General features: G+C 42.8%; 1 protein-coding gene and 1 long non-coding RNA gene across 7 annotated transcripts in view; one reads left to right on the top strand and one right to left on the bottom strand.

The window, feature by feature from the left end:
- The window catches only part of DLG2 (discs large MAGUK scaffold protein 2), a 1,357,480-nt gene that overhangs the window by 1,120,885 nt on the left and 210,730 nt on the right, over positions 1–25,865 (bottom strand). For 2 of the 6 annotated variants that reach the window (XM_056561366.1, XM_056561371.1), the window contains exon 1: positions 9,283–9,451. The exons of the other annotated variants lie outside the window; for them this stretch is intronic. In XM_056561366.1, coding sequence (XP_056417341.1) covers positions 9,283–9,312 — 30 coding nt within the window. In that variant the 5' untranslated portion in view covers positions 9,313–9,451. Of the gene's footprint in view, positions 1–9,282; positions 9,452–25,865 lie in introns of those variants that run through there. 6 annotated transcript variants of the gene reach the window in all.
- On the top strand, positions 9,463–21,624 carry LOC130358297 (uncharacterized). The gene is made up of 3 exons (XR_008889455.1): positions 9,463–9,551; positions 11,408–11,498; positions 19,783–21,624. It is a non-coding gene; the product is annotated as an uncharacterized LOC130358297 (long non-coding RNA).

The raw sequence follows: 25,865 nt of genomic DNA, 5'->3' as shown, positions 1-25,865 counted from the left end.
TTCACATGTTGCATCGTTACCACATTTTTGTAGCTTTTGTACTATGTTTGGCCATGTTTTTGCTGTGATTTTCCAAACTTGCTGAAAAAACTATGCATTTTCCTGTAATTTTGACAAAAATCACACAAAAAGAAGAAAAAAAACTGCAAATTGTGAACAGCTCCTTACGGGAGGTGTATAACTACTAGAAATTCTGATCCTATATATATAGCAGCCGCAGTATACAGAAAGAGCTTGAAGGGGAGGTGTATAACTACAATATATCCTTATCCCATTGACATAGCAGTGGCAGAATAAAGATAAATCTGTGTGTTGGGGGGGGGGGGGGGAGTTTACCTACTTTATATCCCAATCCCATAGAAATAGCAGAAGCAGTATACAGATAGAGCTGGAGAAGAGGTGTATAACTAATATATAGAAAAAATCACACTGCACATGATTTGCATTTAAAGATTCTTCTTTTTAGTAATAAACCATCCGGTTATTTCTTAGTAATATTACAAAGCTATTCACCCAAAGTGCTCACTGAATAGCGCGACAGTCCGTTTGGTCTCCGGTTTATATTTCACCCTTTTCCGGGTCTTCCAGTGTCCATGAGGTTCACCTTCCTCTCACGAAGGAGAAACCGCAAATGAGCGCCGGACACTTCCGACGTTTCGGAGGCCACACCTCCTTTCTCAAGCATCCCTACCGTGCACCCATCACCAGTTACATAATCATCAGTTCTCGCGAGAGTTTAACTCTGAAAACGAGAGGGTAAGTGTTAAAATCGTATAACAAATAAAAATAAAATCATGTATTAAAAACGCAGCATATATATATATTAGATGTTAAATCACAGAAAAAACGTAAAATTACAGGTCTCATTAAGCCCATCGGGCACTAAGGAATTCAATGTTTCTATCCAGTAAACTTCTCTCTGTAGAAATTTTCTTTTGATAGCGGTTTCGGTTGGCCCTTCTACTCCTTCAATCACCATCCATCTAAGTTCACTCACTTGGTGCCTACATTCTACAAAGTGCTTCGCTACGCCTGTCTCACCATATTTTTTAACCTGTTCGTCTCCTACTCCTTCATTCTTCATTTTCCGGATTAGTGAACGATGTTCACTAATCCGGCATTTCACACTTCTGATCGTCCGCACGTACATTTAAGTAAGTAAATTACCTGTTTGGAATCGCAGCTGTAATATCCTTTCACAGGGAATTTACTACCTTTTAAAGGATGATTGATATGATCACATTTAATAATACTATTGCAATTTTGGCAATTTAGACACGGGAACGTTCCCTTCTTTTTAGACTGTAGGAAAGTTTGTTTTGATACTTTTTTACTTTTCACATCTGCTTTAACCAAATAGTTAGCGATTGCTTTACCTTTCTTATAAACAAATTGTGGGGGTTTCCGAAACACCGACCCGAATTTCGAGTCGGCTCGGAGTATACCCCAATATTTATTTATGGTTTTCTTGATCAAATGAGCATGTCTATCATATGCAGAGAGGAATGTAATATTATCATTTCTTTCTCTTTTATCATATTTCTCTTTCTGTCTTCTTAACTTTTCTCTTGGGATCTCTTGTACTTCGTCTCCCACTTTTCTCACTAATCCTTCATTGTACCCTCGTTCTACGATTTTTTTTTTTATTAACATTTCTTTATTTACTACATACTCCTCTATAGTACTGCAGATACGGCGTGCTCTAATGAACTGTCCCCTTGGTATCCCTTTAAATGTCTGGGACGCATGCTGGCTTTGACGCAATAGCAGATTATTCCTATCTGCTTCTTTTTTTATATAGGGTAGTGTTCAGACTTGTCCCATTTTTAATCACCTTTACATCTAGATAATGGATTTGCTGGAGATGTGCTTCGACCGTAAACTCAATCAATGGGTGACATTCATTTAACTAACAAATTCCTGTAATTGTGTATATGTGCCAGTCTAAGCGAGGAAAACGTCATCCACATAACGTACACATGTCTCCACATGGGTGCTCAGGGGCAGTGATGGGATGAACCGCTCCTCAAACTTGGACATAAAAATATTAGCTACACTAGGTGCCACAGGGGACCCCATCGAAGTCCCCTGTATCTGTAAATAAAATTCTTCTCCAAACCTAAAGTAATTCTTGGTCAGCACCATCTCCAGCAAATCCATTAGGAATTTAATCTTAGCATTACTTCGACTAGCGTCTTTCAGTAGTTCTTCTCTAATTAACAACAATGCTTCTCCCGTAGGTATATTAGTATATAAGCTCTTGATGTCCAACGTATATAGACATGTATCATCAGTCACCACTAGCTTCTCAATATAATCCAAAAGCTTGTTAGTATCACTCAGACAATTCTCAAGTTTTTTCACTATTTTCTGTAAATAGCTATCAACATATATCGCCAAGGTGTTTCGGAAACCCCCACGATTTGTTTATAAGAAAGGTAAAGCAATCGCTAACTATTTGGTTAAAGCAGATGTGAAAAGTAAAAAAGTATCAAAACAAACTTTCCTACAGTCTAAAAAGAAGGGAACGTACCTGTGTCTAAATTGCCAAAATTGCAATAGTATTATTAAATGTGATCATATCAGTCATCCTTTAAAAGGTAGTAAATTCCCTGTGAAAGGATATTACAGCTGCGATTCCAAACAGGTAATTTACTTACTTAAATGTACGTGCGGACGTATTTACGTTGGACAGACGATCCGAAGTGTGAAATGCCGGATTAGTGAACATCGTTCACTAATCCGGAAAATGAAGAATGAAGGAGTAGGAGACGAACAGGTTAAAAAATATGGTGAGACAGGCGTAGGCAAGCACTTTGTAGAATGTAGGCACCAAGTGAGTGAACTTAGATGGATGGTGATTGAAGGAGTAGAAGGGCCAACCGAAACCGCTATCAAAAGAAAATTTCTACAGAGAGAAGTTTACTGGATAGAAACATTGAATTCCTTAGTGCCCGATGGGCTTAATGAGACCTGTAATTTTACGGTTTTTCTGTGATTTAACATCTAATATATATGCTGCGTTTTTAATACATGATTTTATTTTTATTTGTTATACGATTTTAACACTTACCCTCTCGTTTTCAGAGTTAAACTCTCGCAAGAACTGATGATTATGTAACTGGTGATGGGTGCACGGTAGGGATGCTTGAGAAAGGAGGTGTGGCCTCCGAAACGTCGGAAGTGTCCGGCGCTCATTTGCGGTTTCTCCTTCGTGAGAGGAAGGTGAACCTCATGGACTCTGGAAGGCCCGGAAAAGGGTGAAATATAAACCGGAGACCAAATGGACTGTCGCACTATTCAGTGAGCACTTTGGGTGAATATCTTTGTAATATTACTAAGAAATAACCGGATGGTTTATTACTAAAAAGAAGAATTTTTAAATGCAAATCATGTGCAGTGTGATTTTTTCTATATGTCTGAACACGGACTGAGCCTCCGTTCATTAAGTCGCATGATATACCCAATGTGCAGATATATGGTACTATCATTTATTACGTATAACTAATATATACAGTGGTCCCTCAACATACGATGGTAATTCGTTCCAAACGACTCATCGTTTGTCGAATCCATCGTATGTTGAGGGATTCGTGCAATGTATAAAGTGCATTTAATACTCACCTGTCCCCGCCGCTCCAGACCGCGTCCTCACCGCTCCCGATGCTGTCCCAGGGGCTCCCGATGCTGTCCCGCTGCTCCGGCATCTTCTTCGGGATCCTCTGGCTGCTTCTGCATCTTCTCCAGGGTCCGGGCCTCGCTTTCTGGTGACGTAATTACGCTGCTGCACCGGCACGGCGTGCCTAGCAACGTAATAACGATGCCGGAAAGCGAGGCCCGGACCCTGGAGAAGATACAGAAGACACTGGAGGATCCCGAAGTGGACCCGGAGCAGTGGGGATAGGTAAGCGAACCTGTCCGGGATGCTTAAAACTGCTATCCGACAGCAGCTTAAGCATTTTGCGCTGTCGGATAGCAGTTAATGCGATGGCCCCGACATATAAAAGCATCTGAGAGGCCATCGTATGTTGATTTGATCATATGTCGAGGCCATCGCATGTCGGGGGGTTACTGTATGTATATATATATATATATATATATATAGATAGATAGATAGAGATATCCTGATCCCATGGATATGGTAGCAGAAGTATACAGATAAAGCTGGGGTGTGGGGTGTATAACTACTATATATCCTGATCCCATAAAGATAGCAGCAGCAGTTGTACACATATAAAGCTAGAGGGGAAGTGTATAATTACTATATATACGCATCTCATAAAGAGAGCAGCAGTATACAGATAAAGCTGGATGGAGAGGTGTATAAATACTATATATCCTGATCTCATAGAATTAGCAGCAGTATACAGATGGAGGGGAGGTGTATAACTACTACACTGCTCAATAAAATAGGGAACACTTAAACAACACAATGTAACTCCAAGTCAATGAATCAATTTCACATGCTGTTGTGCAAATGGAACAGACCACAGGTGGAAATTATAGGCAATTAACAAGACACACCCAATAAAGGAGTGGTTCTGCAGGTGGTGACCACAGACCATTTCTCAGTTCCTATGCTTCCAGGCTGATGTTTTGGTCACTTTTGAATGATGGCGGTGATTTCTTTTTAGTGGTAGCATGAGACGGAGTCTACAACCCACACAAGTGGCTCAGGTAGTGCAGCTCATCCAGGATGGCACATCAATGCGAGCTGTGGCAAGAAAATTTGCAGGAGGAGCACTGCCAGAGTCCTGCAATACGACCTCCAGCAGGCCATAAATGTGCATGTGTCTACTCAAACGGTCAGAAACAGACTCCATGAGGGTGGTATGAGGGCCCGACATCCACATGTGGGGGTTGTGCTTACAGCTCAACACCGTGCAGGATGTTTGGCATTTGCCAGAGAACATCAAGATTGGCAAATTCACCACTGGTGCCCTGTGCTCTTCACAGATGAAAGCAGGTTCACACTGAGCACATGTGACAGATGTGACAGAGTCTGGAGATGCCGTGGAGAACGTTGGGCTGCCTGCAACATCCTCCAGCATGACCGGTTTGGCGGTCGGTCAGTAATGGTGTGGGGTGGCATTTCTTTGGGGGGCCTGACTGCCATTAGGTACTGAGAAGAGATCCTCAGACCCCTTGTGAGACCATATGCTGGTGCGGTTGGCCCTGGGTTCCTCCTAATGCAAGACAATGCCAGACCTCATGTGGCTGGAGTGTGTCAGCAGTTCCTGCAAGAGGAATGCATTGATGCTATGGACTTGCACGCCCGTTCCCCAGACCTGAATCCGATTCAGCACATCTGGGCCATCATGTCTCGCTCCATCCACCACAGACTGTCCAGGAGTTGGCGGATGCTTTAGTCCAGGTCTGGGAGGACATCCCTCAGGAGACCCTCCGCCACCTCATCAGGAGCATGCCCAGGTGTTGTAGGGAGGTCATACGGGCACGTGGAGGTCACACACACTACTGAGCCTCATTGTGACTTGTTTTAAGGACATTACATAAAGTTGGATCAGCCTATAGTGTGGTTTCCACTGTGATTTTGAGTGTGACTCCATATCCAGACCTCCATGGGTAGATAAATTTGATTTCCATTGATAATTTTTATGTGATTTTGTTGTCAGCGTATTCAACTATGTAAAGATGAAAGTATTTCATACGATTAGTTCATTCATTCAGATCCAGGATGTGTTATCTTAGTGTTCACTTTATTTTTTTGAGCAGTGTATATCCTGATCCCATAGAGATAGCAGCAGCAGTATACAGATTGTGCTGAAGAGGAGGTGTATATCTACTACATATCCTGATCCCATAGAGATAGGAGCAGTATACAGATAGAGCTGGGTGGGGAGGGTTATAACTACTACATATCCTGATCCCATAGAGATAGCAGCAGTATACAGATAGAGCTAAAGGGGAGGTGTATAACTACTATATATTCTGATACTATAGAGATAGCAGCAGCAGTACACAGATAGGGCTATGCAGGAGGGGTCTGGAAACTGCCAGGAGAGTCTAAAAGGTGATTATGTCATCCTGTAGTTTTTAGGAAGTCAGCTGAACCAGGACTGACCACTTCCTCTAACACATTAAACACTGTGATTTTCTGTGAGTCACACTGGTGATCACATGACTCAGCTACAGTAATGAAACGCATGGATGCAGCTGCACTGGAAAAAACAGATGGCACTGTGGGACTAGTGATGGTGAGTGTATGAAATCTGTGCTCTGTCCCGGGGCATTAAGAATTGAAACTAGCGAAATCTATTGTACACTATATCCCACCCATTTTACTAAGGAACTTTTGCTATTACAACATCGTGTGGGTAGATTTTATTACAGTTTATGTCTTGAGACCCATTAAATTTAGCATCAGGACATGAATTTATCCGTCTTGCTAACAGTTTCTACTAAGAATCGCCTGTAAATCCTGATTCCCCATTGTTTTAGTGCACTGAGCTCGCAGTATTACTTTCATTAGTGCCAATTTTCGGAAGATTCGCGAGCACCGCTTACATCACATTGAAATGCAAATTAAAGCCATTAATTGATTTGCTAATCAGACAATTCCAAAAATACCCAATCATATCATCTGGACTTTTTGTACCTTCCGTGGAATAAAAGAGAACATTATGACAGAGAAATCTGGTGCATATTAAATAACTGCACATTTCTTTTTAGCCCAGCTTTCATTGTTCATACAAATATTTATTTAAATATTTTTGGATTTTGTTTTACGACTGTTTACATTTTTTTCTGTTAACAAAATACATGCTAATGTCAGGTTTAACACATTTTGTCTCAGTTTGACCACAAATGACCGTGGTTTTGAAAACCCCAAATTGACAGCTGTCCATCGGGGCTATCAGACCCGCTTTTGGGATGGGAGTTGCGGCCATATTATATCAGCCTATGGCTAATAATGGTGCTAAGCGCAATGCGAAGAATTGTAGTCAAAGAATAATACTCAAGGAACTTAAAATTAAAAAGTTATTTAAGTTATTTATTTATTTATTGAAGGAGTAGTCCAGTATTGGAAAACTTATCCCCTATCCAAAGGATAGGGGATAAGTTTTAGACTGCGTGGGGTCCACCTGGCAGGGCCCCGGCAGTTCTCGGGAAGGGGGTGTGTCAGCCATAGTGCTGTATTGAGGGGGGGTGTCAGCCATAGTGCTGTATTGAGGGTGTGTGTCAGCTGCCGCTTCGTGCAGTGGTCGACACGCACTATCTGGCCGGAGAGCCGGGGCCCAGTACGGGAGATCGCAGGGGGTTCCCAGCAGTTGGACCCCCGTGATCCCCTTAGGATAGGGGATATGTTTTCCAGTACTCCGTTTTATATAAATATTGAAAAATATATAAATAAAATTAAAAATCTGCAGCATTTATAGTAGCAGCATGGATACAGTGGATACAATTATAACAATTTTAGCTGCAGAGTTATAAAAGCCACAAAGCTGTGAATCCACGACAAAATGCGCAAGTGCAATTTTTTTTTTTTTTTTACACAAAGGCGCAGACTAAAAAATTACAACATTTTTGCACAAATGTTTTCTTCAGTTTTGAGCAAACAAATTTAGCGACTTTTTTAACTCTATGCCCATCTTCGGCAGTAGTGCAGCGCTTGGCATAATGTGGGTCTGAAAGGAGGCCCGGCCTCCCGTAATAACGAGTGTATTCCAATTCATGGTACAGAGCTAGTGTACATTGTGGCTAAAATTGACACTAAATCAGAGAAAGTGTACATTTCAGATGCACGCTGCACGTGGGCACTTCACTGTCTGATTTTTTAAGAGACACGCGCCTCTTAATAAATAGGGGAAGAGGAAAGAAGCGCACTTTTACATTAAGACATGATGACCTAAATTGACAGCTGTCAGTTAGGGACACTGTGCAGAGGAAAGTTGCCAAGTTGCCCATAGCAACCAATCACATTGCTTCTTTCATTTTGCAGAGGCCTTGTTAAAAATTAAAGAAGCGATCTGATTGGTTGCTATGGACTACTGGGCAACCTTTCCTCTGCACAGGTTTTGATAAATCTCCCCATCATACCCGAAGTCGGGCTCAAAAAATATGTTCGTATTATAATAGTGTGAATCCAGTCGTACAGTAATAAAAAAGCCAGTGTTAAAGTGGTTATCCAGGGAAAAAGTATTCTCTATCCTTTTGATAAGTGTCTGATCGCGGGGGTCCGACCGCTGGGACCCCCACAATTTCCTGTATGGGTCACATCTCTCGCCGCATAACTCATCAGTCCCCTGAGTGATCTGCCATCCCCCCCCCCTCTTTTGGGGACACGCAGACGTGACGGCCCGCTCAGCCAACCATCAGCTCAGATGGGGTCCCCAGGTAACCCCTGTAACCCAGATACATTTTTGCCCAGGATAACCCCTTTTACGTTTATTGAAATGGCGAGACACTATTTTGTAGCAGGGAAAAGTTGTGACACAACCCATGTTCTGGACACAGAAACTTTATGGAAAATTGACGACAACATTTGGCAGACTAAAAATATCATGGCACAAATATATTTTTAACATTTCACATATTTTCCATTTTTTATTATTTTACATTTTTAAATAAAAAATTTACAAAAAAAAAAGAATATCTAAAAATGTAGTAAAAGTTACGAAAAAATAAAGAACTCTGCACACCGAAATACTCCTAGTGACATGAGTTATATCCATGGTGACATTAGAAGAAGGACAAACATAACAATATCCATGTAATATTTCATTTTATGAAAATTAATAAATAAATGACAAATTATATATATATATATATATATATATATATGTATATATATATATATATATATATATATATATATATAACCTTTATTTTTAAATAAATCACTGCAGCATCTAAATTTCTTAAAATGAAAAAAAATTACTATTTAAAAGAAAAAAAACATTTTTATTTCTTTAAATATATTTCTTTATTCCTACATATTTAGATTTAAAAAAATTATTTCTTAATATATATTTCTTCATACATATACATTTTATTTTATTTTTTATTTTTCTATCAAACTGCAAATTCAAAAATCCCCTTCCACATGTGCAATCCTTAGTAAGGATAAAAATCTGATCGTAAAATGATAATCCCCAACACCATTGCCATAGCTTGCTTTCACTAGGAAGGTTTGTCAATGGATCTGCAGTCTGAATCCTGCTCTTTTTCCCCCCCACTACTTCATCTCGGCAGCAGCAGTGGCAGCAGAAGCAGCGGCAGCGATGGTCATACACATAACACACAGAGATAATGCAATCCTACCTTGGTTGTCACAATGCACAGACAATCCATTTCTGCTCCGCTCGACTGGTTAAACCACAAGTCATAAGCGAATCGAGGAAAATCTTTGTCGTCAAAAGACAAAAGCCAGAAGAAACCAGGAATCTCCGAGCTGTGGAGGCTGAATGTATGTATGTGTGTATGAGTGTGTGGTGTGTGTGTGTTTTTTTTCCCCTCTCTTTCCAATGGGCCCTTCAGTAGGGAAAGCCGGTGTTCCTTCGCGAGGCTAAAGGCATCCCAGGTTCACACAGGTATCTGCTATATTCCACTAGCGATAATGTGAATGAAAACTTCCAGGCGTGAATGCAGCATGACTCAGGTTACTTTTCTCATCTAAACGTCCCTCTTTTTTTTTTTTCAGCAGAAGGGGGGTGACAAAAGGCAGCAAAAAAAAAAAAAAACTCCAACTTTATATAGTAAGCATGCTTTCCCGGATGCTAAACTGCCTCACAATGCCCAAAACAATATACTGCCGACTAACAGAATAGGTCTTAAAGGGGGGCACCTCCTAAAACCCTGCCCCGTGCACGGAGCTTTGTTCGCTTTTAATATAAGGATAGCACATTTAACTTAGGACACGTCTTGTTTGAAGACAGCTTCTGCTAAGTATACACGCCATCTGTTTGCATGGCGTGTAGAAAGCGGCTTCTGAAAACAGGAAGACGTAAGAGACATCGGTAATCTTAACTCTTGTCATACCCAGCAATAGTGAGACCCGTGAGATGTTAGTCACCCAGTCACCCTGATGACAAGCTGGTCAAAAAGTGCTGGGACCTCCAGCGATCAGTGATCTGATATGTTTTATTCCCCTGCAGTGCCTCCACAGGACAATTAAAGCATTACACAGAACCTTTTGAAATGAGAAGATTGCCCATGTAAATTAACCAGGTCTTCATAGAAGACAGATGTTCTTTGTAGCTGTTCTGCATAATGGCTAATAGGGTATTGTTTCTGGAAATTTAAGATAATGTATGAAGGTATGCATGGTCCTCCAGAGAGAGAGAGAGAGAGAGAGAGAGAGAGAGAGAGAGAGAGATGTTTTGTCGCCACTGTGATTGAATAATTCTGCATGCCCCCTACTTTTATATACTATTTTGTATTTTTTTAAGCAATTGTCTCCCTTTCTATATTCTGCTGCAAAACATTCTCTGTCATCTGCCCTCCTTGAAAACTTGGATTCCTCCTTTGTCCCAACACTGTGATTTGTGAGTTCATCCTCTTGCCTATCCCCTATTAGGGTATGTTCACACTACGGATTTAGTGCAGAATTCCGCGGTGTGAACTCCTACCATTAGTGTGAATGGGTCTTCTGTGGACCCGTTCACACTACGGAATTTCAGCGGCAGACAATTCCGCCACTGAAATTGATCCGCGCAAAAAAAGAACATGTTCTTTCTTTGCACTGAAGTCCATGAGCACTGCATAGCCGTCAAAGGTAACGGCGCAGTGACGCGTGGCCCTACCACTGAAGTATTTTGGCGGTCGCCAGGATAGAATCTCCGCTCGTGGATTTCTACGAGCGGAGATTCCGGTCGAAATCCGTAGTCTGAACATTTACTATTTCTAAACAAGGAGTTTGAGCCAACACTTTCAGGGGCAGTGTCCTGTTGAATCTATGTAAGGAGCTGCAGGAAAGCGACCTATGTGACACACACTCTACAGCAGCAAAACGGTCGAACATACTTACCGTATATACTCGAGTATAAGCCGACCCGAATATAAGCCGAGGCCCCTAATTTCACCCCAAAAACCCAGGAAAAGTTATTGACTTGACTATAAGCCTAGACCCCCGTCATTAACACCCTCATCATCATCACCTGTCATCATCCCCCCTTCATCATTACCCTGTCATCATCCCCCCCTTCATCATCCCCCCTTCATTATTACCCTGTTCTCATCCCCCCTCATCATTACCCTGTCATCATCCCCCCCTTCATCATTACCCTGTCATCATTCCCCCTTCATCATCCCCCCTTCATCATTACCCTGTCATCATCCCCCCTTCATCATCACCGCCTGTCATCATTACCCTGTCATCATCCCACACCACCCCCTTCATCGTCACCACTTGTCAATGTCTGATTTAACAGTTGTCTTCAACCTGCAGACCTCCAGATGTTCCAAAACTACAACTCCCAGCATGCCCGACTATCCCTCCCCACCGGACGGTCCCTGCAGCACAGATGGACCAAGTGGAGGTGAGTACAAAACTAAAGGGGGGGAGGGGGGCTGGATGATGACAAAGGCCCGGGCAGTGGTCTTCAACCTGCGGACCTCCAGATGTTTCAAAACTACAACTCCCAACTCCTTGCTGGGAGTTGTAGTTTTGAAACATCTGGAGGTCCGCAGGTTGAAGACCACTGAGGGCGGAGAGTTCACTCGAGTATAAGCCGTGGGGGGGTGTTTTCAGCACGAAAAAATCGTGCTGAAAAACTCGGCTTATACTCGAGTATATACGGTAATATGACTATTTAGAAAGTTGCTTAAGTCTGCATTTAGCATTGTGACATACACGGGCATGCTTGGTCTTCCAGACAGAAATGCTGTTTGTACCCATTCTCCATCCTGGCTGATAGAGGAAATGTTGTTTGACCCCTATTTTTATTTTCGGCGTGTGATCTTCTTCCCATCTATAGTTTGATGCAGAACAGTCTGTGTGATCTGCCCTTCCTGACAACTTGAATTCCTTTTCTATTCTGAACACTGTCATTTGGGTGCCTTGGCTTGTCTACCTCTCTGTTAGGAATTCTAAAAATAAAAGGAGGGGGCAGCATTGAGAGTCAGTAGCAGTGTAATGCTGAACCTATGTAAGAGGCAACAGCATTGCCAGCTATAAGAGGTAATTCCACAGGCTTTACATCAGCACAATGGAAGGGAATTTTTTAATAAAGACTATTTAAAATGTAATTTTGCATCTAGCGTTTAGATGTATATAGGCATACCCAATCTCTCCACCCTGGCTGATCCTGCATTCCTTCCATATTTCTTTACTTCTTTATCACATGTTTTCAACCTGTAAATGATACAGGTGAAATAAAGCAATTTGGAGCCATATAATTAAGTAAGCCTCATCAGACTAGAGGGGTTGTTGGACAATCCCTTTCTGTTAAAGGGTACTGCCGGGGAACCCCGTGATCTCTGGGCTGGCAGCGGTGGCGTGACATCACGTTCATGCCATTATGCCCCGCCCCCTCCATTTATGTCTATTGGAGGGGGCGTGATGACTAGTACATAGCATCACGCCTCCTCCCAGAGACATGAATGGAGGGGGCATGGTGGCTGAGTTCACTCCATGCCATGTTCACTCCATGACTGGGGTGCCGTGCTGGAGACCCTTGCGATCAGACATCTTATTACCTATCCTTTGGATAGGGGATGAGATGTTTTTCGGCAGAGTACTCCTTTAAAAAGTGTCCTCAATGACTACAGTATTACCGTATTGAGCTGCAAGGACCATCAGTGATCCGCTGTGATTTTGTCAGGGACCGACCAGGGGACAGGGAGAGTGAGCCCTAAACTTGCCCATCCACCCTAACCGGTGGATCGACAACTGGGCGCTGGTCCCTCCCTGAACTAAAGTGCAGGGACCTAATAAAAACACATACTAATAAATAGTCGGTCACAAACCAGAAACATAACAGAAACATAGAACTCCATAGTATAAAAGTTCAGAGGGCACAGATCAGAGAGTTAGTACAGAGGACACTACATCAGCAGTCATGAACAGAGGACTCCATAGATTAGCGGAAATTAACAGAGGGCTCAGAGGTCGTGAACAGAGGACACTATAGATCGGTGGTCATGAACAGAGGACACTATAGATAAGTGGTCATGAACAGAACTCTAAAGATCTGAATAAAGAACTAATAAACAGATAGAGTTCAAAACACCAGACAGGAAAACGGATAAGACTGAACATACTTCAGAACAAAAACAGGAATTAGCTTAATCCCCTAGAAAAACCTCCGGTAGACACAGGAATAACAATATCCCCTGAGTCCTCATGGACAGGTAAACGGGTTCTATCGCTAAACAGGAATATTCGCAATCCCACATAAAACCTCCAGTAGACACAGAATCCCCATGGACAGGTAACAAGGATGCCTAGATACACAGGATATAATATAAAACACTGTTCACACTGAACACAAGACAGGAACAGCAATCCCTCCGAACACCTCCAGTAGACACAGAGTCCCCATGGAGCGGTAACAGGGATCTAACATAGGACACTGTTCAGACAGGACACACAAACTGGACACTCCACTCCACTAAAGGAGTAGCCATAATAATAAATCCAAATAGACTATACACTAACCAGTGTGTACAGGATGCTGTCCCAGTAGGAAAACAGAAATATAAAACAAAGAACTTTATAAGAACGGATACAAGAGAAAACACAGCAGAAAGAATATACAAATCCTAAAACCGACTATACAAACACAGCTTAAAATCTACTAAGAGCATGCCATATAAAATAGGCTAAAACCAGAAAATACAAAGTGCGTGCTAAAACAGAGATAGTAGATTAAAAGCTCAAACAAAGAGTGTTTCACCAAGAGCTCCATGCAGCATGTCCAGCATCTTAGCAAGTCAGGATATAAAGTATCACCAACCCAGAGGATAGACTGGACTGACTTTAAATAGACACACCCTAGGAGCTATTGGCTAGCAAGCAAAAGGCTATTAACTATTCCCTGACCGGGGAACATAAAACTGTTCACCCACAACAATCCCATAGCTGTGTGTGAACACAGGCCAATACAGACGTGACAGATTTATTGCATTCAAGAATCTGGTGCTGCAATTTTCCTCTTAATTCCCTCTAGCTGAAACATGCTACTAAAAGTCCATATTGCTGCAGCCATATATGAACACAGATTGATTCCTTTGCTGATTTCCCCTTCAACAGCCCACCTGGAATCTCCTTTCACTTGTGCTGAGACTGAGGAGTGTGTAGATTCTGCTATGGGTTCTCTCCTTTTAACACAGATACAGAGCCTTTGTGAGCCAAATGTGTGCCCTTCTTCCTATATATACTTTCATACAATCAGTCTATGTGATCTGCCCTTCCTGAAAACTTGGATGCTTCTCTATTCTCTACACTGTGATCTATGTATAGATTCTCCACAATCTTCCTGCTATTTTAGACACATCCCCTGCTTACACTCACACGGTGAGAGTCAGGTAATAAAATTCTAGCTGCCCGTAGCCGCCTCCAAGCATTGAATATACATTTACATAACTAGTACTAAATTCAACATGAGCTGTAAAATTCCCCCACCCCAGGGGTCCCAAAGCAGTCTAATGGTAGGAATACCACTGATAACAGACCATTCTACATGAGAAGTAAATATGTTATATATTTCATTGTCTCTGCTAAGGAGGGAGAAGACAGAAGCTGTTTCAGTGGTAGAATTGGCACCCAGACAATGGTGCAATAAGGGGACCAGGTATCAGTATTATACTTGGTACATGGCAAGTTGGGGGCCCTCTTACAGACTTTGCACTGGGGCACATGTACTTCTTGTTATGTCACCGATCCTGTATCTTGTCCAGTATCGGTGGCAGATGATAATGCATAGACCCTTTGATGCTGTTGTGCTATTTTACACTGCAGAGGAGCACAGCGTCTCTAATCTGCCTGCATAAGAATAAAACGAATGCTCAAAAGGTGTCACTATCTTTCATGAATTATTCAGCTGGCTCCCCTGTCTGTCTGTTGCCTGCAGAATGTGTTATGCCTGAGAAACTGACAATACATTATTCCCATAAAACATCTGCATTATTCCCATAAAACATAAAATCTCCACGATGCCAAGTATATCAGATTGTATAAGTGTACTAAAGGAGCCATAGAATTAATTTATGGTAAATCATATGTAAGGACAGACTGGTATTTAATATTACATCCTAGTGAAAATAAATTATCACAGTTGGGGAGGTTTATTATTGGGTTTTCCAACCATTATTAAAATACTGTAGGCCCCACATGACTAAACATTACAAAAAATGATGGACTATCCCTCTAAATTGTGCATCATCCCAATGCTGCTGGTGATGCTGTCCTGCCCCATGTCTTGTTCACATGATTGAAGTGATGATGTACAGTAATACACACATAGGACTGCTCCCTAGTAACCAAATACGATACACAGGACTGCCCCCAGGCAACCAATCATGATGCATAGGACGGCCCCCCAGCAGCCAAACATAATGTAAAGGACCGCCCCCCCCCCCCCCCCCAGTAGCCAATCATACACACAGTCATGGCCGTAAATGTTGTCACCCCTGAAATTTTTAAAGAATATGAAGTATTTCTCACAGAAAAGGATTGCAATAACACATGTTTTGCTATACACATGTTTATTCCCTTTGTGTGTATTGGAACTAAACCAAAAAAGGGAGGAAAATAGCAAATTGGACATAATGTCACGAAACTCCAAAAATGGGCTGGACAAAATTATTGGCACCCTTTCAAAATTCTGGAAGAATAAGATTGTTTCAAGCATGTGATGTTCCTTTACACTCACCTGGGACAAGTAACAGTTGTGGGCAATATAAAAATCACACCTGAAAGCAGATAAAAAGGAGAGAAGTTCACTTAGTCTTTGCATTGTGTGTCTGTGTGTGCCACACTAAGCATGGACAACAGAAAGAGGAGAAGAGAACTGTCTGAGGACTTCAGAACCAAAATTGTGGGAAAATATCAACAATCTCAAGGTTACAAGTCCATCTCCAGAGATCTAGATTTGCATTTATCCACAGTGCGCAACATTATCAAGAACTTTGCAACCCATGGCACTGTAGCTAATCTCCCAGGGCGTGGGCGAAAGAGAAAAATTGATGAAAGGAGTCAACGCAGGATAGTCCGGATGGTGGATAAGCAGCCCCAAACAAGTTCCAAAGATATTCACGCGGTCCTGCAGGCTCAGGGAGCATCACTATCAGCGCAAACTATCCGTCGACATTTAAATGAAATTAAAAACTATGGCAGGAGACCCAGGAGGACCCCACTGCTGACACAGAGACACAAAAAAGCAAGACTATATTTTGCCAAAATGAACTTGAATAAGCCAAAATCCTTCTGGGAAAACGTCTTGTGAACAGATGAGACCAAGATAGAGCTTTTTGGTAAAGCACATCATTCTACTGTTTACTGAAAATGGAATGAGGCCTACAAAGAAAAGAACACAGTACCTACGGTGAAATATGGTGGAGGTCAATGATGTTTTGGGGTTGCTTTGCTGCCTCTGGCACTGGGTGCCTTGAATGTGTACAAGACATCATGAAATCTGAGGATTACCAATGGATTTTGTGTCGCACTGTACAGCCCAGTGTCAGAAAGCTGGGTTTGTGTCCGAGATCTTGGGTCTTCCAGCAGGACAAAGACCCCAAACATATGTCAAAAAGCCCCCAGAAATGGATGACAACAAAGCGCTGGAGAGTTCTGAAGTGGCAGCAATGAGTCCTGATCTAAATCCCATTGATCACCTGTGGAGAGATCTTAAAATTGCTGTTGGGAAAAGGCGCCTTCTAATAAGAGAGACCTGGAGCAGTTTGTAAAGGAAGAGTGGTCCAACAATCCGGCTGAGAGGTGTAAGAAGCTTATTGATGGTTATAGGAAGCGACTGATTTCAGTTATTTTTTCCAAAGGATGTGCAACCAAATTTAAATTAAAGGGTGCCAATAATTTTGTCTAGTCCATTTTTGGAGTTTGGTGACATTATGTCCAATTTGCTTTTTTTCCTCCCTTTTTTGGTTTAGTTCCAATACACGCAAAGGGAATAAACATGTGTATAGCAAAACATGTGTTACTGCAATCCTTTTCTGTGAGAAATACTTCATTTTCTTGAAAAATGTCAGGGGTGCCAACATTTACGGCCAAGATTGTGTATATATATATATATATATATATATATATATATATATGCATTATTCATTACATTAAAATGACACTTATAATACAGAGTAAAACACAACAGAATGGGGCAACAACTAGAAGCCTTTGTGTCTGTGTAAAGCAGAACCATCTTGATGACGTGTGTTCATGGCCACCTGTCGGGTGTATGATTGATAGATGGCACTGTCAGAAGGTGTATAATGGATATATGGTGCTGTCCTATGGAAACGAGCAGACTCATTATAGCACAAATAAATATCATTGACTACACAGTATAACCTCAGTGGAGTGGATGGGTTTCGGAGATCTCCTTGATGCCCGTCCTCGCTCAGCCAACCACGTTATAGGCTAATTGCTGATTTGTGACTTAATGGCCAATGTGCAGAGGACAAAGGGTGAACCATTCAATCACAGTAACAGATTGCTTCTAGAGAGATGTTCAGACATTTCACATCAGCTGTTGAGTCGCCAGAAGAGGAGAAAACAATTTAATCCATAAATAAAGAAAGCGAATCTTAATTCACAGAACGGTTAAATAGTCACTAATCTTACAAGTAGGTCCTGAAATTGCCAGCTGTCCATGTTACAGAGAGAAGAACCTGCTCTTATAGATGTGTCAGTAGAATTTGTTTAGAGAACTGCCATAACTCTCTGTAGAAATGTACAAGGAAAGATAAATAGATAGATTGATTGATAGATAGATAGATAGATAGATATGTGATAGATAGATAGATAGATAGAGACGGGCAGCACTACGGTGTGCAGGATGGTGCTCGCTGGTTGACTCGGTCCCAAGTCCCAGGTAAATATCAAAGGAAGGCAGCGGCACTCACGGAATGCAGGTGAATAGTGTGTGGCTTTATTCACAAAACATCAAAATAGCGACGTTTCAGCCTTCGGCTTGACAAAGGCCTTGTGAGAAAGCTGAAACGTCGCTATTTTGATGCTTTGTGAATAAAGCCACACACTATTCACCTGCATTCCGTGAGTGCCGCTGCCTTCCTTTGATAGATAGATAGATAGATAGATATGAGATAGATAGATAGATAGATAGATATGAGATAGAAAGATAGATAGATTTATAGATAGATAGATATGAGATAGATAGATATGAGATAGGTAGATAGAAAGATAGATATGAGAGAGATAGATAGATATGAGATAGATAGATAGATAGATAGATAGATATGAGAGAGATAGATATGAGATAGATCGATAGATGAGATAGATAGATATGAGAGATAGATAGATAGATATGAGATAGATAGATAGATGAGATAGATAGATATGAGAGATAGATAGATAGATATGAGATAGATAGATATGAGATAGATCGATAGATGAGATAGATAGATATGAGAGATAGATAGATAGATATGAGATAGATAGATAGATGAGATAGATAGATATGAGAGATAGATAGATAGATATGAGATAGATAGATATGAGATAGATAGATAGATATGAGATAGATAGATAGATATGAGATAGATAGATAGATATGAGATAGATAGATAGATAGATAGATATGAGAGAGATAGATAGATATGAGAGAGATAGATAGATAGATAGATAGATAGATATAAGAGTGAGAGATAGATAGATAGCAGATTACCTTGTATTGTATTGCTGGCAGGGGTGGTCACTGGGCCATAGAGAAGGGCTATAAAACCCCTGGTTAACCTGGATGGATTCTGTGATAGCATAAAAGAAGGAAGGGGGAAAGGAAAGAAACTCTGTGGTAAAAACAGAGGGAGAGGAGAGAGAAATGAATGGAGGGAAGGCCAAATTATAATTATTAGAGAAGGAAGCGAACTGGAGGACACAAGGAAGGGGGAAAAGAAGTTAGAGAGAGTGGAAAAAATAAAGGGAAGAAGAGGGGTAGACAAAAGAAGTCTTCGAATATTGTAATGCAGGCAGTCATGGGGTGAGGAACCAATGGGTCACCTGGAAAGATTCTGTATCAGTAGTCACGAACAGAAGAAGAGGGAATGAAGCCAAATAAAGGAAGGAAGGTTTATAGGAAGAAGAGGAGAAGAACAGAAGGGAAGTAGGGAGGGAGGAAGTAAGGAAAGACGGGAAGGAAGGAAGATAAGAGAGGGAACACCAAACATAGAAAGAAGAAAGAATATGGAGGACAGATGGTAGAAAAAGAAATAGAGGGAGGAACAAATGAATGGTGAGAGAAGAGAGGGGCCACAAGGAATCAAAGATGGAAGGGAGATTGGACAAAAAAAGAAGAGACGGAAAATCCCTTGTTTTCTCTACTACAATGAGATATAAAGTAGATGTGGCTGTGCTGTGTGGATTTATCCCTAAGGCCGGGACATTTGTTCTGTTTTTCCTGTTTGGGTGAGAAGGAAATAATCCAGCAATTTCCTCTAATTCAGTGAAGCGCAGTCGGCATTGTGCTATAATTTGGGCTCTGCTCCACCACCTCCTATTTTGTAGTCTGATTTCTCTTATTTTATTTAAATGATAGCATTGACTGTCATAAGTGCAGCACTCCTGGTGAATTTCATTACAATGTCTGCTAGATGTCTGCGAAAACATCCAGTAAACTCAGCGCCTTATTGCAGAAACAATCTGAAGAACAAGATGTGAGCACATGTAGAGAAGATGCCCAGAAGAGCCACTTAGAGGGAAACTCCAATTCAGTATGCGCAACGTGTGCCACAGAGAACTTACAGATATCTGGGTAGTTGCCCGGCAACAGATGAAGAAGGGAGCGGATGACCACTCTGGTACAGAAGGCTGCAAAGAAGAAGAGATGCCAAGGAGAGCTCTATTCTCCCAATACTAATTGATGGTGACCGGAGGTGAGCATTGGGGATGATATTAAGCCATGGAGAGTAAGAGGAAGGAAGGAATCAATGGAAATAATCAGAGAAGAAAGGTAGGTAGATAATGGAAGAACGAGAATGAAGGAAGGTGGTAGAGGAAGGAGAACATCAATGGAGAGAGTAATGATGGAGGAAATAAAGGCAAAGAATGGAAGAAGGAGAAGGAAGGAAGGTGGTAGAGAGAAAAAGACATCAATGGCGGAAATCAGGAAAGGAGAAATAGGACAGATTGCAGGCAGAGAATGGAAGGTATGAGGTAGAAGTAAGGAACGAGGGAAGGAAGAAACAAAAAGTAGGAACACAACAAGTAAGGAAGGGAGGAAGGAAGGAATGCAATAAAGCAGGGGAAAAAGTAATATGGAAGTAAAAAGATAGAACGGGAGGTGAAGTAGGTAGGAGAGGTTTAATGGAAGAAAAGTAAAGCTGAGGAGGCATGACAAAACAAGAAAGGAGGAAAGGAAGAAGGAAAGGAAGCAAGGAAGGAAATGTGAAGAAATAAGGGAAGTAAGGGGTAAGAAAATAGGGAAGAAAAAAAATGGAAGAAAGGAAAGGGTGAGAAAATAAGAGAAGTGAGAAAGAAAGGATGGAATGAAGAAAGGATAGAGAACAGAAAGATGGACGAAAGAAAGGGAGGAGGAGAGAGAGAGATGCAAAAGAAGAAAGACAGGGGAAGAAAGGAAGGGAAGAAAGGTGAGCAGACAGTGTCAGGAGGGGATTGGTTCACAAGGGTGGAACCTACACCCATCATGAATTTCTTTGGATGGTGTGCCCTGCACATTGCTATAGGTACACGCCTGTAACTAAAGTGAATGATTTCATTCTTCTGCTTACTGGATAGAATTGTTGGGTATAATATTGTATCACTCATTCTAAAAGGAAGATCACAGGTGGAAACACTTCACCCTAAAGCAGCGTCCCTGTCTATAGCCATCCCTATGTATCCGTTCAGATAGTATTAACTCATCTGTAGCTTTTGGGTTCTGGTTACCAACAGACATGATAGGTGTTAGGGTCACATCTCCCGGCTCCACTTAAATCTGCTGGGCCCATGCTCTAGAGTGCTATGGAAAGGATCACAGTGATTTATTTATGCTATGAAATAATGTAAAGCCTCTTTACGAAGACCACCCAAAAGGCAATAAAGAGTGGTGTTCTCAGAGAAACGGGTCATAATGCATAATGTCTGAAAATCTGTTCCAGGAAATTTGGTCTGGTTAAGGGGGTGGCCTTCTCTCTGTAAATGAACATATCAGAAACAAAGAACAAGATTGATACAATTAAACTCTTTGTATTTTGTGCCTCCTTCTCGTGACTTCACTTCACCTGCAAAACTTTCAAAGCGTTAATTTTAAAGCGTGAATTTAAATTGCAGAACATGGAGATGTGAGCGATGGAGGGGCTGACACCAGTCACTCACCGTAATTATACCAATCAGTTCGCGCCTTCCTTCCAGGAACAGAGCGATGAATATTTTTTGATACAATTATATTTTGCTTCACACAGACGTTTTTTCCAGATAATGACATTACCCAAACTCAATAAAAGAGACTACTCCAATAAATTGTCACATTATTAGGAAGACGTCTCTTATAGTGTACCTCAACATTAAAGGGGTTATCCAGCATAAGGTGATTTTAGTACCTACCTGGCAGACAGTAATGGACATGCTTAGGAAGTATCTGCGCTTGTCTTAGGGCTAAATGGCTATGTTGTGAGATTACCATAACACTGTGGATAGCTGTTTGTGAACCAGTATTTCCTGTTTGACTCTTCTTTTTTTGACTACAAATCCCACAATTCCATCTTCCTCCCCCACACATTAGCCACCCCACCCATTGAAACATAAATGAGCTGCATCCATTCAAATCAGTGTGGTTTTCAATCAGGGTGCCTACAGCTGTTGCATTAGTTGCAGATTGATTCCTCCACCCATTGAAGCAGACAGGCTCCCTGTTATCAGCTGACTAGTGAGTCAGGTCTCGACCGCATTGCAAGCTGGGAAAAATCTGAGACAGCAGTCATTTTGCATGCTGGTAAAAATTAATATTGGAGTGAAAATCACAGAAGAATTGTGAGAAAACCGTCACAGTCAGGTACAGACAGTATATTAGGAACTACACTAACTTTACAGCCCCTGTAGCATCGTCAAATAAAAAAAATCCTGGAATACCCCTTTAATTTAAGTTTAGCCGAAATGCTCCTAAAGCAATCTTATAAATGTTTGTAATACACTGCGTCAGGCAATTTTACATGCTTATGGCCAAATTGTTCCCCAAGACTACAGCCACATCCAATATTAAAAGCAGCTCCTTACTGTTACCAAGGAGGCTATGTACGGCCGGGCAGGACTGAGAGTACAGAGAGGCTTGACAGAGAATACAGGGAGGTCAAGCTGAGAGTACAGGGAAACAAGACTGACAGTACAAGGAGGCCGGGCTGAGAGTACAGGGAACCAAGACTGAGAGTACAAGGAGGCCGGGCTGAGAGTACAGGGAGGCAGGACTGAGAGTACAGAGAGGCTTGACAGAGAATACAGGGAGGCCAAGCTGAGAGTACAGGGAGGCAGGACTGACAGTACAGGGAGGCCGGGCTGAGAGTACAGGGAACCAAGACTGAGAGTACAAGGAGGCCGGGCTGAGAGTACAGGGAGGCAGGACTGAGAGTACAGAGAGGCTTGACAGAGAATACAGGGAGGCCAAGCTGAGAGTACAGGGAGGCAGGACTGACAGTACAGGGAGGCCTGTCTGAGAGTACAGGGAACCAAGACTGAGAGTACAAGGAGGCCGGGCTGAGAGTACAGGGAAGCAGGACTGATAGTACCAGGAGGCCGGGCTAAGAGTACCGGGAGGCCAGGCTGAGAGTACAGGGAGGCCGGGCTAAGAGTAAAGGGAACCAAGACTGACAGTACAAGGAGGCCAGGCTGAGAGTACAGGGTAGCAGGGCTGACAGTACAGGGAGGCCGGGCTAAGAGTGCAGGGAACCAAGACTGACAGTACAAGGAGGCCAGGCTGAGAGTACAGGGAGGCCAGGCTAAGAGTACAGGGAACCAAGACTGACAGTACAAGGAGGCCAGGCTGAGAGTACAGGGTAGCAGGGCTGACAGTACAGGGAGGCTGGGCTGAGAGTACAGGGAAGCCAGGCTGTGAGTACAGGGAGGCCAGGCTGAGAGTACAGGGAGGCCAGGCTGTGAGTACAGGGAGGCCAGGCTGAGAGTACAGGGAGGCCAAGCTGAGAGTACAGGGAAGCAGGACTGATAGTACAAGTAGGCTGGGCAAAGAGTAAAGGGAGGCAGGACTGAGAGTACAGGAAGGCTAGGCTGAGAGAACAGGAAGGCAGGACTGAGAATACAGGAAGGCCAGGCTGAGAGTACAGGAAGGCCAGGCTGACAGTACAAGGAGGCCAGGCTGAGAGTACAGGGAGGCAGGACTGACAGTACAGGGGGGCAGGACTGACAGTAGAGTGGGGCAGGATTGACAGTAGAGGGGGCAGGACTGACAGTACAGGGGGCAGGACTGACAGTAGAGGGGGGCAGGACTGACAGTAGAGGGGGGCAGGACTGACAGTAGAGGGGGGCAGGACTGACAGAACAGGGAGGCAGGACTGACAGTACAGGGAGGCAGCACTGACAGTAGAGGGGGGCAGGACTGACAGTACAGGGAGGCCGTACAATTCAATGGACATTTCCCATGTAAAACATGAAGCTCGTAGAGGAGACAGAAGGTATAGTCTGTCTGGAACCAAATTTTCCACGTGAGTTGGCCTTATGGGTGAACAACTTTTGCCGGGTATCAGAGAAAAAAGTGGAAAAATGAGCCAACCTATTATACATGACTGGGCGATGGGTACACATAGTCCCTTACACAATAGATTTTGGAGTCTGGGTAACTTTACTCGTAGAGTATACAATGCGGATTTCATGCTACAGATTTTATTCTGAGTAAATCAATGTAAATTAAAAATGGAACAGAGCATAAAGTCCATAGTCTATACGTTACGTGTGAACATAACCCAATAGTAGAAGAGAGTGTGGCCTGTGGAGAACATAGGTGCAGATAGGCTGTCTCTGTATGCTCACGCCTGATACAGACACAAAGCATTATGCATGGCTGTTGCAAGGTGTCACGCCCCACGGGTGTGGACCCACTGTGCCACTAGTGGCTGCTGGCCAAAGTTGCAGAGTAGGGCAGGCAGATGCAATAGAAGGCATCAGATGCAGCAGAGCTGAATTAGGTGACTTTAGCAGACAGGTGCTGTAACAACAGCAGAGCAGGAAAGCTCAGGTGCAGCAAACTGGAACACAGGAAGAGAGCAGATACTGGAACACAGAAGACACCAGATACTGGTACACAGCAGACAGCAGATACCGGAACACAGAAGACAGCAGATACTGGAACACAGCAGACAGCAGATACTGGAACAAAGCAGACAGCAGATACTAGAACACAGCAGACAGGTAGATACTGGAACACAGCAGATACCGGGACACAGAAGACAGCAGATACTGGAACACAGCAGACAGCAGATACCGGAACACAGCAGACAGCAGATACTGGAACACAGCAGATACTGGAACACAGCAGACAGCAGATACCGGAACACAGCAGACAGCAGATACCGGAACACAGAAGACAGGGGATACCGGAACACAGCAGACAGGGGATACTGGAACACAGCAGACAGCAGATACTGGAACACAGCAGACAGCAGATACTGGAACACAGCAGACAGCAGATACCGGAACACAGAAGACAGCAGATACCGGAACACAGCAGACAGCAGATACCGGAACACAGCAGATACCGGGACACAGAAGCCAGCAGATACCGGAACACAGCAGACAGCAGATACCAGAACACAGAAAATACCGGAACACAGCAGACAGCAGATACTGGAACACAGCAGACAGCAGATACCGGAACACAGCAAATACCGGAACACAGCAGACAGCAGATACTGGAACACAGCAGACAGCAGATACTGGAACACAGCAGATACCGGAACACAGCAGACAGCAGATACTGGAACACAGCAGACAGCAGATACTGGAACACAGCAGACAGCAGATACCGGAACACAGCAGACAGCAGATACCGGAACACAGCAGACAGCAGATACTGGAACACAGCAGATACAGGAACACAGCAGATACCGAAACACAGCAGACAGCAGATAACGGAACACAGCAGACAGCAGATACTGGAACACAGAAGACAGCAGATACCGGCAGACAGCAGATACTGGAACACAGCAGACAGCAGATACCGGAACACAGCAGACAGCAGATACTGGAACACAGCAGACAGCAGATACTGGAACACAGAAGACAGCAGATACCGGAACACAGCAGACAGCAGATACTGGAACACAGCAGATACCGGAACACAGCAGATACCGGAACGTAGCAGATACCGGGACACAGCAGACAGCAGATACTGGAACACAGAAGATATCGGGACACAGCAGACAGCAGATACTGGAACACAGCAGACCAGTGGCGTAGCGTGGGTTGTCAGCACCCGGGGCAAGGCAAATAATTTGCGCCCCCTAACCTGTGGATTTTAGCATTCAAGTCTCTTCCACTAGATTAGTTAAAGAAACCCTGACCCCCTAAGCACATGTATTGTTTGTTATGAAAATACTGATGTAATTAAAGTAAAATGCATCTAAATACAAGTTTATTGTCAAACACTTTATTGAGTGCGAACATGTATTACACATTCTCCACATTGTCAGCAGGTCTATGAATACAAATCTACAAATGTAGTAACCTAGCATGGGCCGCGCTATTATATGTTGTCTCACAACCATCGTAAACGGAA

Source organism: Hyla sarda, chromosome 2 (genome assembly GCF_029499605.1).
Source record: "Hyla sarda isolate aHylSar1 chromosome 2, aHylSar1.hap1, whole genome shotgun sequence".
NCBI classification, from domain to species: domain Eukaryota; kingdom Metazoa; phylum Chordata; class Amphibia; order Anura; family Hylidae; genus Hyla; species Hyla sarda.
Note: the sequence above shows the minus strand (reverse complement) of the source record. Positions and strands in the feature narration are given on the sequence as shown.